This window comes from Heptranchias perlo, chromosome 4 (genome assembly GCF_035084215.1).
Source record: "Heptranchias perlo isolate sHepPer1 chromosome 4, sHepPer1.hap1, whole genome shotgun sequence".
NCBI classification, from domain to species: Eukaryota; Metazoa; Chordata; class Chondrichthyes; order Hexanchiformes; family Hexanchidae; genus Heptranchias; species Heptranchias perlo.
Window position 1 is genome coordinate 53597982 of NC_090328.1, and position 14579 is coordinate 53612560.

General features: G+C 40.4%; 1 protein-coding gene across 6 annotated transcripts in view; it reads left to right on the forward strand.

Moving 5' to 3' along the window:
- The window catches only part of fer (fer (fps/fes related) tyrosine kinase), a 284400-nt gene that overhangs the window by 13671 nt on the left and 256150 nt on the right, over positions 1-14579 (forward strand). For 5 of the 6 annotated variants that reach the window (XM_067982928.1, XM_067982929.1, XM_067982931.1 and 2 more), the window contains exons 2-3: positions 10261-10545; positions 10820-10993. In XM_067982928.1, the coding sequence (XP_067839029.1) occupies positions 10336-10545; positions 10820-10993 (384 nt within the window). In that variant the 5' untranslated portion in view covers positions 10261-10335. Of the gene's footprint in view, positions 1-10260; positions 10546-10819; positions 10994-11037; positions 11204-14579 lie in introns of those variants that run through there. The other variant, XM_067982930.1, reaches the window with a different exon arrangement.

Consider the following 14579-nt stretch of genomic DNA (forward strand, 5'->3'; position numbering starts at 1 on the left):
GCATGACTTTCCCTTCTGAAATCAGTACTGACTATTCTTTATATTTTTGTTCTCTAGATGTGTTTCTATTACATCTTTGAGTAAAGATTCCATTATCTTTCCTACCACCGACATTAAGCTAACTGGTCTATAGTTCCCTGGACTCGTTCGATCTGTCTTTTTAAATATCAGTTGTCTGGCACTATTCCCTTTTTTCTAATGAATTTTTTTATTTTTATATATATATATATATATATATATATATATATATATATAATAACTAGTGCCCCCACTATCTGCTATCTCCTCCCTAACTTCTTTTAATATTCATGGATGCAATCCATCTGGACCATCTAAGTTTTATTAGTTTATCAATTATTTCCCCCCTTTCTTTCTTAAATGTTTCTTTTTTAATCTCTTTTTTTCTAGTGTCATGCCCACCTTTTTAGTCTCCTTTGTAAATACTGAAGCAAAGTAACTATTCAATATTTCTGCCATTACCTGTGAGTTTATCTTGTGCGTCCCTTAGTGGCCCTACCCCTATTCTGATTTTTCTTGTTATTTGTGTCTGTAGAATACTCTACTATTTCTTTTTATCGTTCTTGATTGTTTAATTTCATAGCTTCTCTTTGCTTTTCTAATTGGTTTTTTGACTTCATTCCTAACCTCTTCATATTCCCTTTTGTCATCCTCTCTTTTACTGTCTATGTACTTAAATTATGCCTTTTTCTTTAGGTTCAATTTTACCCGTAGCTCTTTATTCATTATTGGCTAGGTTGTTCTTGCTTTTTAGAGGAATATATTTCTCCTGAACACTCTTGATCTCCGTTTTAAATATTTGTTTCTTTTGTTTTGGATGCTGCACACATTGCTAAACAGGCAGTTTAATTTGATTTCAGTGATTGTTCTCCTCACTTTATTTTTAACAGTCATTTTGTACTTGTGTTCTATAACTGTATTTGTTCCCTGACTGTTTGTTACCCTTATTCCTTATCTTGGTCTGACCTTTTCTCACATTTCCTATTTTTTCTTTTCTTCAGACTTCTGTTGTCTTCACCAGATCCCCTCTTCCCCCCCCCCCCCCCCCCCCCCGGTCTTACTAGTTTAAAGTCCTATTGACAGCTCTATTTATCCTTTCTGCTAGGACATTGGTCCCATTCTGGTTCAGGTGGAGCCCGTCCCAACGGTACAACCCCTTCCTGTCCCAGTACTGATGCCAGTGTCCCATGAAATGGAACTCCTTCTTCCCACACCACTCTTTCAGCCACGCGTTCACTTTCCTGATCTGCCTATCCCTATGCCAATTAGCAGGTGGCTCAGGTAATCATCCCAAGATTACCACCCGTTTTTTAATTTAGTTTCTAGCTTCTGATATTCTCTTAGGGAAGAAAAGGAAGGAGGTTCTGCAATGTCATTGGTCCCAACATGGACCACGACAACTGGATCTTCCCCCTCCCTTTCCAAGTTCCTCTCCAGTTGCTCCGAGGTATCCTTTACCTTTGTACCAGGTAGGCAACACACGGTCGAGACTGCAGAGGAACATAAGAACATAAGGACCCTATCTTTCCCCCTAATTATCGAATCCTCTATGACTACAACCATTCTATTCTGCTCCTTCACTCCCACCCCCCTTGGACTGCCTCCTGCTCCACGGTGCCACGGTTAGCATTCTGGCTGTCCACCCCGCAGCCTGCATCCTTAACCTCACAGGGAGCAAGTATGTGTTGGATAGGACCAGTGTCTGCAGGACCTCCTTCTCTACCTCCCCTTGGTTCCTCTTACCCCTCTGAGCTGAGTTTCGGAGTGTCTCTAACTCGCACTGCAGCTCAAAGACTCTGAGCTGAACTGTCTCAAGCCAGAGACGTTACTGCAGATGTGGTAATCTGAGACAGTTTCGCTGTCCAGAAACTCCCATGTACCACAGTCCCGACATACAATCTGCCCAGCCATGTCTAGTATCTATTTGTTAGTATTAATTTAATCCTAGAACTAATAGAAACACTTAAGGTCTAGATTATATTTAGTTAATGGATTTTAGCTTGATTTTAAATTAATTCTTCTGTATTTATTTATATTTTATGGTTGAAGATAGCGTGTACAGTAAATGCTGACTATGATGTCACCTTTTGAAATTTCTGAGTTTGTTTCACCCTGCTGGGTTGGGCTGTTGCTCGGCTCCTTTTTTAAACTGCTCCGGTTTCCCGCTCTTTTAACTGCTGGGGTAGATAAAATGTTCATAGGATGCTGGCAAGGTTGCATTTACTGCCCTTCTCTACTTGCTCTTGAAGGTAATAGCCAGAGCCGTAAACTGTTGCAGTCACTGTGGTCATGATGGTCCTATGATGTCAGGGAGAGAATTTCAAGATTTTGACAGTACACTATATGTTCGTTGGGATGTTGTGTGACTTGGGGGTAATGTTGTTCCCACGACATTGCTACTCTTGTCCTTCTCAGTGTTGAAATTATGGGGCTGGGTGGTGCTCTCAAACTAAGCAGTTAACAATATGGAAAAGGTAAATCTAGAAAAATAATTCAAACTAAATTGCAATGGCAGGCCAAGGGACCCTGGTTCAAACTAGTAAAAGGCAAATTTCAGGAAGTTCTTCCTCGCACAAAGAGTGATCAATACGTGGAGTGGACTTCCAGGTAGGATAGTGGCGGTGAAAACCCACGATATCTTCCATTTGTTGCTTTATCGAACAATTGGATGCTGTAAAAGGGGGACTTAAGGGTCTTTATAGATGAAATGAACTAAGATGAGCTGAAAGGCCTTCCTCATATTTAGTTACCTGTCATTTTGTGACGTGGTCAAGCCAGATCTGGCAATTGATGGCGAAGCCAGTTGTGTGCTAAATACGTTCAGACTTGTGCTTCTCTGACTTGAGGGAGCGAAGGTGGGGATTTATAGTGGGGACGCAAGTCAGCATATTCCAACACGGACAAAACTAGAGAAGAATGAGGTCCTTGATTGTACCCTAAAGGAGAGTTCAAAGGAAAAAACAGTAGGTACATACAGACAAGTTAGGGATGTTAAGGGGCTAATTTTGATGATGTGGTTAATTCTGGAACAAATTTAAGTTCCATGTCGTCATGGTTGAAAAAATTATGCAGAATTGTAAAACTAAGAAGGGAGTCAGTAAACAGTCAATTACTAATTGATAATGCAGAGTCACATTTGTTTTTTAAAAAAAACTCAATGACTTCTAACTCCACACCAGCAAAAGATTAAAAAGATTCAATTGAAGCATAGGTGGCTGATTGAACCGTGACTCTGTCACCAAGTGGATGATAAAAACTCAGACTTTCAGCTTCCTCTCCGAAAGGGTGTTCAAGAAAGCTGGGTGTGCCAGGTTTATAGCACTTGTTTCTGATTTGCATTGTTTTCCACCCAAGTGACTGTTCTTCATGTGTGGATGAGGATAGTGAGTGTTGGCAAGCTATTTGACATGTGAAGTATCACAGCTAAACTTGAGCCTGTCCTCACTTGAAAACCATAGAAGCACTTTCCAGCTGGGTTCAATGGATAGTGGTCAGAAATAAGAACTGTAATGGATTTGTTTTTAATTGTTCTTTGTATGTTTATAGAAATGAATCATTAATAGGACATCCCAAATTTGAAAGAATTTAGGATGTTTTCTTCGCCTCTTCCCAAAAGCATACTTCAAAACATGAATTTTATTGTGTTCACATCTATATGGATCTTTTCAAAGTGCTTTCACACTCTGCTTAAAAATGATAGTTATATATGACTCGAAGATTTTCCCACGATAATCTATTCACTATGATCCAAAAATTGTTCATTTATTGTAGCCTGATTTTTGGAATCATTGCATTTTTTGGTAGAAACCAGAAAGGTAGGTTAATTGCATGATAAAAGGATGTTAGTTTTTTAGTTGTCTGTGGTTTTATAATTGTTTCTTAGAACCTAGGATCCCTCTTTTTCATATGTTCAATTTGAAATTCAAACAACTCTTCCTTAATTGTAATATTTATATATCTGTGATCACTAGTCAGTTTGGACAAACCGTAGCTTCTCATTGAATGTCCCCTCCAGTTGTTTCTGCACTGTGGTCCCCTCCTTGCTAAGCTGTTCCGTAGCAACATTTTGATTGACCAAACAACTTCCTGGTGATTTTGATGTTTTCAGTTCAGGACATCCTGGGCCTGACTCTTTTCCTTCTTTTCCTTTGCTCTAAAGAACTTTCATATTTTACATTTGCAGTAAATGTTTAAGAAGGTTTTCTCCAATTTTCCCCAACCCTTTCCCCCACCAATTTTTCTCTCCTTTCCGAAAGGCAGTGATTCATGTTGGGGGGCGGGGGGTGCTTTATGTGCACTGGTGGACAGACCTCTTGTATCTTGCTTGAGTCCATTATTGACTTGTGAGCCTGGACAGTTGAGGGGGAGAGAAGGGGAAGGATCCCAGCCAAATCCTATGTTACCTGTACCCAATTTTCACATAAGCTTACTTTCTAGTAGTTGTCGCTGGACAGTAATTAGGGGTGGGGAGCCTAGTTTTTTTTTTCTCTCCGCTTCCCACAGCCCCCCTCCAGCTCAGGGACACTTGGATTGGTTGTGCTGCTCAATTGACACCTGTCTGAAATTGGCCAACTAACCACGTACCAGGAATCAAGTCTAACCTACATAGTTTAATATCGCCTAAGTTATGCATTTACAAAGCAGGCTATTTGAGGAGTTCCTTCTTTCCCGTTTCTTACGCAATTATGAGGGAGTTTTTTCACCAAGTGGGATCTGAAGAGGCATGTGACTTGTTATCTTTCACTTTATTTTTCTGATTACTATGTAGGTGTGAAATTTGTACAGCAGAAAAGTAGAGATTTAGTTATTATATCTTCCTAGTTAGAAAGGCCTAAACTATGACTAATAAATGCCTAAAAAATAAGTGTCCAGATGATTGTGTTTTGTGTTGTACAATTTTAATACTGGGGAAAAAAAGACTACCTTTTCTAAAGCCAGTATGAATCACTTGGAACCATCCAAGCCCCATTTACAGGGCTCAAAGAAGTTATATGTCGCTTCCATAACTTAAAAAAAAAATTGAATGTCCTGCAACGGCCAGGAGTAGTCCTTACCAAACACAGTCCGTGTATTTTTAAAAAAAAATTGATGAAATATACAGCTGGTCTCCTTTTATCAAAAGCTTAATTTTCATCCTATTTTCCATGCCTAGAGTGTACTGAGGCAGGATCCCTCAACACTTTCTACTTTTCATTGGAACATTCCTCAAGTACTGGGACACCCAAGCATTTAGTGGCTTTCTAAAGCTGTTTAATATATGTAAAGCCTGATTTTGTAGTATAACTTTTAGTTTGTCTACTTTGGGATAGCTTCTCTAGCCAACTGACCCTCCCCACAAACATCCTCCATGTTTTCTCCATGTAGTCCTCCATAAACTTGAGCTCATCCAAAACTCTGCCCATATCCTAACTTGTACCAAGTTCTGGTCGCTCATCACCCCCGTGCTTGTTGATCCACATAGGCTCCTGGTCCACCAATGCCTCAATTTTAAGATTCTTTTCCTCGTGTTCAAATCCTTCCACGGCCTCACCCCTCTCTGTCTCTGTAACCTCCTTCAGCCCGACAACCCTCCGAGAATTCTGCGTTCCTCCAACTTGGGCCTCGTGTATTCCCCTTTCCTTCACCCCACCATTGGCAGCGGTGCCTTCAGCCATCTCGCCCCTAAACGGTGGTTTGGCTGTAAACTACGTGACAGATTTATTACAAGCATAAAACCGTAGCAAAGACAATATAGCAATTTGCACTTTTTACAGAACTATCTCTTCCTCTTTTATTACAGAAATAATGAAAACCCTTTGCTAATGAGAATAATCCTACGTGGAATGCTTCTCAAATTCCCCCATGGAGCTTCCAGCCTTTCTTGTGATGGCCTCAGATGGGCTGATGCTCTGAGTTATGCCTCTGGTGCTCTTTTTTAAATTTTATCTAAAAAATCAAAAATATATATCTCAAATTAAAATAAAGCTGACAAAGAAAATGCCAGCAGTTCAAAGGACTACTCCTCGGCATGCCAGCAGTTTCCATTCTTTTGAATCTTTGCTGTATATTCAACCAGACTTTTTTTGCAGTAAACACAGTTTAAACTGATCAAAGAAAAAGGCATGTGTAGAAAAGGATATAAAGGCTTTCCTGTGATCTAACATGTTATCAACTCCCTACAATGGTCTCTTGGTTAACTTGCTCTCTGTTTTTCTGCCTGGCTTTAATATCTGTACTCGATGCCAGCAGCCATTGCTATTCTGTAGACTATGTTGTGCAGTTTTAGATACCTCATTTATAGAAAGGACATTAAAGCCATAGAGAGTGTATAGAATAGATTTACCAGGAAGAAAGGGATGAGAAACTATAGTTTTGAGGAGACTTGAGATATTGGTGTAACTTCAACTAAAGCAGAGACGGCTCACAGGAGATTAATAAAAGTTTCCAAAATTACAAAGAGTTCATGAATTGAAAAAGTAGTTTGAGAATCAGTAATGGAATGCTTTGCCATAGGGAGTAATTGAGATAGCGACTGTTGTGTCTTTAAAAGGAAAGCTTGATCAACGTTTTGAAGCATGGAAAGATACAGGGCTATGGGGAAAGAACAAGTCAGTGGGATTAGATTGCTCTGGCAAAGAGTAAATAAAGATACAATGAGCTAAATGGCTGCTTTCTGTACTGTAAATTTCTATAGTTCTATGGTCCTTGACTTTTATCTTCATTGCCTACTGATGTACAATAGTAACACTCATGTAGCTTTTAGGAAAAATAGACTCCTTTTTTAGATTGCCTTCCCTTTACAATACTATCCTGTTGGGGAAAAATTTCTAAACTTAAATGTATTGATTTCCAATTCATCAAAGTCATGAAGTTTCAGTTTGGTTCACTCGGTGGTACTCTCCCCTAGAAGTCAGAAATTGATGACGTGAGCTAAGCTGACGTTTGAGGGAGCACTGCATTTTTGGAGGTGCGGTTTTTCAGTTGAGGCATTAAACAAAGGCTCCACGTGCTTGTTTAGGTGGGAGTGCTACTTTTTAAAGAAGAACACTGTGTTAGCCTGGTATTCTAGCCAATATTCATTCCTCAACCAGTACCATTGAAACAGATGAATTAGTCATCTATCTCATTTACTGTTTGTGGGACCTTGTGTGAATGCCACAAGAATACAAACTCTTCATTTTGGTCCTTTTTTATGGTGCAGTTTCAGCTCCAGGTGAGATTGATCTTGGGAGTGATCATCATTTTGCATTTGCTGGCCACACTGAGAAGGGAATAGGATCTTGAGATAGGGGTGGGATTGTATTATTTTGAGATGCATTCACAAATCTGCATAATACCAGTATCTGTCTTGAATCCGTGTTCGAACATTAATACAGTCTCTAGTGTAACATTGACGAGTATGGATGCATCCACTAGCACTTTGGCACTTATACAAGAGGATCTGACCCCAGTTAGGATTCCACATATTAACACAATCTTGCAAACTATCAATTACTGATTAAGATATATCTGATGATTTTGACCTGATCCCACTTCAACACTTCTCAATATATTATTGGATTAATACAATCAATTTAAATTCCCCATTGACATCTCTCTCATCATTCTTAGTGACAATGAACTCGCTTTGGTTGTAAACCTGCTCCTCTCACATTGCTTGATTTATTCCACGTTTTTGGGAATCTTCCTCAATTGAGTCAGAATACTTTGCTGATGAGGGGATAAAGAAGAGGTATTTCCTTCATTGGAATATCTAATCATATTTCCTTTACGATAACTGACACCACTTTCATTACTATCTTCCTGGCCTATCTGGCATCTGAACAAGATTAAAATTTCAACAATCTGTCTTATTCTGTTACCCAAACAAGAAGGACAATTTGCTGACTATATTGGATTGAATATGCATTGCAGGAATCCAATCCAGGTGTGTGAACAGAGTCTTCATTGCAAGTTCTTTTAGACCCTATTCTTTCTCGTATCCAGTTTATGTTCACAAGATCTGGGCACAAGAGATTATAATCATGGCAGAGATTAACTGGATTCTTGAATCTTCTGGGTTCACAACATTGACAGGTCTCTCTGGATTCCTCACTTAAAGAGTTCGATACAACTCATTGACCCACAGGGTTCCTTTTTTGATGGTTTGGTCAGCCTGGCTAATTTACTGTAAACTTAATCTAGCCTAACTCTCTGGCAAGTATGGCACTGACTTTTAAAAACGTGCAGTTATGTACCTGTCGGCTATGAGACTAAAAATGCCTGTAAACTGGCGTTTCACAGAAATACAATCCAGCTTTCTTTGGAATGTATGGAGACAAAGGCAAAAGATGGCTGCATCTCTCAAATACCTCCAATCAGCAGCATTTCACAGATTATTAATAGTTTGGAATATTTGAGACATCTCATAGACTGACTTCCTATGTGCCATGCTGTCCAAATTGAATGCAGTGATGCACCAAGCAGCAACAGTATTTATAAGGAACAATGTAGAAAATCTTTGATAATGGCAGGGCTGTTTATCCTTTCATTTGATCTATCTGTGATAACAGGAACTGAATGTCTAGCATCCAGCCTGTGTTAACATGCGAAAGCTTTCGTTTCAGGAATCACAGCTCCCAATACATATAAATTTATCTTAATCTGTTGTAGTGCAGTATGTATTTTCTGTGTGATGCCTTCAAGCATAGTTAATCCCATTTGTGATGTTTTTAGTTGTAAGACTGTACACATTTAAAAAAAAAATTATATGGGCAAAATTCCCTTCAAAAAGTTGACCTCTCAAAAACAGTTCTGAATATAGGTATTGTGACATGTGAAAACAGGAATTGGACTGAGTGCAGTGGGTCTTGGATTTATCATAAACATAAGATGTTTATGGTATTTGGACTATCCATGTGGATCTCAATGGTGTTTTCTGGTTCTGTGTGTTCCTATAGACTATTGAATTACTTCCATTGTGGGAAGGACCCTGAAGAACACAACATTTTTGATACTACAGTATATTTTTTTCTGGCATTTTGGAGCTTACTGTAAAAGTTTTTACCTGGAAGGGTTACAGATGTTTTAAATCTGATAATTGTGGGAACTTCATTACAACTTTACTGTGGAATCTAACCCCAGCTGCATTGTCTTCAATTGTGAACTGAAACCTTTTGCATCGTACTGACAAAACCTCAACTGACCGTGCATTCTATATTTGCAAGACAAAATTGGATCACTTTCACACCTGCTGCTGTCCTGAACTCTCAGGTTTTCATGGATTGAAAGTACGCTGATTTAATCATGAAAACTTTTTTTTAAACAAACTTCAAGGATAATGGCAAGTACATGACATCAAAAATAAAAGTTTCGAATTGATTTCTGATCAACGGTTACACTGATATATTGATCTATCTTTTTTCTTTTAAATGCACAGGTGAACTTACATCTAAAACACTTTATTTTGAAAAGATACATGAAGTGAAAAATGACTTGACAATAGTAGCAGATGAAAATTTAATGTGTTTATATACATCCCTCTGTCCACTATTCTAAAAATGGCAGTAACTCATTTAAAACAAACTGCTTAATGCCTCCATTAAAACAGCAAACATGAATTGTATATTCGTATTCAAGAACATCCTTATCTCAAAAAAGTGGCTGCCACAAATCTTGAACAACATAAATCTTCATATGTGAGAGGACAGTTGGGCATACCCCAGAACATTCCTTTCAGGACAATGGAGTTTTAAAAGTTAAGTTCTAACAGCTCATTTATTATATATAATTATATTTGTAGTAAAACATTAAATAAACAGTCCTGCAACAGACCCTCCAAACCCATCAGCCTGTCTCAGGCTTGTGTGCCGTCAAACTCTAGTCCTACTCTTCAACTGGTCTGGTTGGATACTGCCAACCTCAGTCCACATGAAAGCGTTTTTTGTGAAATTTTAACAAGCTGATTAAAATATGGACCATCAGCCTAACGCTAAGTTGGCATGTATGCCTTTCCTCTTGTATGTAGTGTTGAACTACTTTCATAAAATGAGGTATGGTAGGTAAGCTTGCCATTTTCATTTGTAGTCCCTCTAATTTTGGTCAAAGTTGCTTTTACAATTAAGTGTTGTCACTTTCAAAACTGAGAAGTTAAATTCGAGCAAGCTTCAATAAAGACTTGAGCAGTTTGAATCCATGTTCTAGTGTAAATACAGACTTTGTCTTGGTGCATTTTTTTTTTACTGAACAAGAATAATATCTTCCTCTTTTTCACTTATTTTTCAGAACAAGGGACATGCTTTGATCAGTGGGTGCTGAAGTCGCATTTAGCACTGTGGATATTATAGTGCCTTATTCAAAATGGGGTTTGGAAGTGACCTCCAGAATTCCCATGAGTCTTTGCTAAAACTGCAGGAATCTGAGCTTAAACTCTTGGAGACATTAAAGAAGTTTATGTCCCTACGAGTTAAGAGTGACAAAGAATATGCATCCTTGCTACAGAATATTTGCCAGCAAGTGGAGAAGCATGAAACATCCTCCCCAGTGGATTCTGTTAGCAATGTCTCCAAGGTAAATGACATTGATTTTCTTTCTCCCTCCATCAGTGATTTAATTTCAGAATGTTATGTCATGATTGACATGTGTATTACTGATACAAATTGAAAAGATGGAGTTATTTGAATTGTTAACATATGTAGAGTTCATATTTGACATTAAGTGTATAATGTAATTCCAGTTTCAGAATGGCAAGGAATGAATTGAAGTACGTGCATTTAATCAAGAGTGTATGATGCTTCGTGATGCAAATGTAGTGTTCTGACTGTTTTTCATTCTTCCTTCACAGTCTTGGGCCTGTATGGTACATCAGACAGAACAGTTGAGCAGGATAATGAAGACACATGCAGAAGATCTAAATGTGGGACCCTTGTACAGATTGACCATGATGATCAAAGATAAGCAGCAAGTGAAGAAAAGCTATCAGAGTATTCAACAACACATGGAAGCTGAAATGTGCAAGGTAGTTCAAAGCCCAGACTGTGGGGTGGTATTTGGATGCACGTTTAGTCCTTACATTCAATCTGTTATGTTGCTGATCGTGGATCATGAGTTGATGCCATCTACCGCCCTTTTAACTGAGAGATGGACTGCTATCATGCTCTTCATGGGAGCTGGTTTAGAGCAGTACTGGAACTGGTTTAGAGCAGCATTGGTCGAGGCCCAGGAGCAGGTTGGTTGCTGATCTTCTTGCCATATATATTGTGTGGCCTAAAAAGATAAGGTAGTGGGGAAGTAAAAGATACGATTAGATCCATCTGAACTTGCCCTATCCTAACACACACACGGCTGCCCACTTGAACTTCACATCATGCTTGGCGTTCTTTTATTACTGGGGCTCTCTCCAATTGTTTTCTCATCTTTCTCCTGCATATCCCCTCCCACTCTTTCTTGAATGCCGCCTTCTTGCCTCCCCCAACTCTGATCCACCCCCTGGATTGACATCAACACGTTTGTCAATCTCCAACAACTGCCTGTCCTTTCTTAGATCCCCCTGTCTTCACTAGGTTTCAGATGTTCTCCCATTCCAACAGCCTACCTCCTTGGCCTTGAATCTGCTGACCGTACATTGAAGTATACATGGCAATTGATTGGCCTAGTTATCTATTGACAAATATGACTCCATCTCCTTGAGTTCCTGTTGCTCTGTCCCAGGACCAACTCATTGTATGACTCTACAGTACGATCATCTTTTTCTGTCAAACTAACTCTCCTCTGACTACTTTGACTGCATCCTCTATCCTCACCTCAGACACCAATGTGACAAGCTCATGCCCTGTCCAAAAGAGAGGGCATCTGCTCTAATTCTGCTTTCTCTAACCCCCTTGCCCTTCCCACCTGTAAACTCCTCCTCCAGGCACCCCGTCTAATTCCATAGTTTCTCCTTCTTCACTGTTTAATAGACTTGTTGATGAAGCCCCCTTTTCATTCTTGCTCTTGGTCACCAAGCTTCCCGTCTCAGTCCAATGATTTAGTGACATGTCCTCAAGCTTGGCTCGAATATCTTTCAAAACTACTTTGATGGCTCTTCTCAAAAACACCTACTTTCAACTCCTCCATCCCTTTTCAGCTACTGCGCTGTCTCCAAACTTGCCTTCCTTTGTAAAAACACGGAGCATGTTACTTTGAACCTGCCACTCCCTTTTCTAAGCCTTCCCTTGGGCTACTGCCTGTCCATAACATCAAGGCCACACTGGTTAAAATAATCAGTGACATTTTTTGTAACTGTGACCATGGCTCATTGTCACTTCTCCTCTACCCAATCTCTCCAGTGCCTTTGGCATAGTTGACAAGTCCATCCTCCCTACATGACTTTCCTCCACAGTCGCTCTCCGTGGCTGTGCTTTCTTCTGGATCTTCACTTAGCTGTTGTACAGTCGACATTACATTGACTCCCGTGGCAGTATAATTCACTAGATTGATTCCTGGGATGAGAGGGTTGTCCTATGAGGAAAGATTGAGTAGAATGGGCTTTTATTCTCTGAAGTTTAGAAGAATGAGAGGTGATCTCATTGAAACGTGTAAGATTCTTAGAGGGCTTGACAGGGTAGATGCTGAGAGGCTGTTTTCCCCTGGCTGGAAAGTCTAGAACTAGTCATAGTCTCAAGATAAGGGGTCGGCTATTTAGGACTGACGTGGAAAAATATCTTCACTGAGGGTTGTGAATTTTTGGAATTCTCTACCCCAGAGGGTTGTGGATGCTCAGTCATTGAGCATATTCAAGACTGAGATTGATGGATATTTGGACTCTAAGGGAATCAAGGGAAATGGGATAAGGCGGGAAAGTAGAGTTGAGGTAGAAGATCAGCTGTGATCTTAATGAATGGCGGAGCAGGCGTGAGGGGCCCTTTGGCCTACTCCTGCTCCTATTTCTTATGTTTTTATGTGGCTTCTCCTATCATGTCTCCAAATCACCCCTGGTATCCTCTCGGCTTCATCTTTTACATGCTACCTATTGACTGTTATTTGGAAGCGCGGGGTCAACTTTCATGTATGTTGATAGTCTACTTAATCTCTCTGGCCTCGTCCGTGATCTCTTACTGATTATCTGACGTTAAGATCTGAATGAGTAAAAGCTACTTCTTGCTCAGTGTCGGCAAAACTGAAACCATGCTCTTTGGCACCAATGCGCCTCTGGCTTCAACTCCATCAACCTCCTTGGACTAAACCCAAGGGTGCAGAACCTTGGTGTACTGCTTGATCCTGAGCTCAGCTTCCTCTCCTGCATCCAATCTACCTCAAAGATTGTTTATTCATTTCCAAAACCTTGTCTGTCTTTCCCTCCCATACCATCAACTTTAATCTGTGCATTTTGGCTGCCGCACAGGGCCCAAGCCCGTTACTTTTATCTGTGTTTTTCTAACTCTTCGACCATTCTCCCCTGACACTGTCATGCTGCCTTGTATTTCTCCCCTTTTTGGTTACTTTGCCCAACCCACAATCCCTATCTCAATCCAAGCTTGAAACCTCATTGGATAAGCCTACAGCTACCCTCATGTGCTTCTCTCGGACTTCGTCGAAAGGCCCAGCAAGACACCTGTTGCTGCCTCCTTATGAGCAGCATCCCCAACTGCCCCATTCTCCCCTCTTTTGACTTTATCACACAGCCAGTTAATTTTGCCAACCTCTTTCCCACCCCACCCAGCACTGCTCCTTTGGACTTTGCCAGCAGATCAACAATCGCCATTCCTCTCTGCTTTTCCCTCCGGAATGTCTACTCTCTCGCGAACAAGGCCCTTGCCACGCCTATCCTCTTTCAACCTCGTCATTCATTTTAAACTCTAGTACCCATATTTATGACCACCCCCTCGACCTTACCATCTCACTTTGCTTCTTTACACCCATGATCTCGATCACAGAAAAGGCCATCTCCGACCACTTCCTTGCGTCTCATCACCTGCAGCCTCCTAACGTCCTTTCAACGTTGCTTCTTTCTGTGTCTGCCTCTGAAAAAAGCACTTCACCCAAGTCATTTAAGTTATTTACCATTATATTTTCAAGCTGCCAGCCTTTGGCCCTCCATTTGCAAAGATACTACTTCAGTTGTGAATCTACTGAATCACTTCCTCACCTCCACTTTTGATGCCTTTGCCCCTACCCAAATTGTTCCCACCAGTATGGCCCCCATCTTCACTCCTTCAAGTCCAAGGGGCACAGAAAGGTTTAGCCATGCATCATCAGCTCTAGCTGGACCACATCAAGAGCTGTCTGGCATCTCTGCTGTGCCAAAACAGCTCACTACTCCAGGATCATATGGAAAGCAAAGATAACTCCGGCCTCTTTTCTCCACTACCAAATATCTCCTTAAACCCCTCCCCCACCCACTCCTTCTACTCTCACCTCCAACAAGTGCGAGTTCATGGACTTTTATGTCACTAAGATTGAGACCATCTGTTCATTCTCTGTTGCTTCCTTCCTTCCACTCGATCATTAAGCCAATCCTGCCAGAAGGTTTCCTCCTGCATTAGTCATGAACCCCTGTCTTTAGTTTCTCTATCTCCCCTCAAGCCCTCTCCAAACCCATTTCTCAACCAGACCGTACTCCGTTG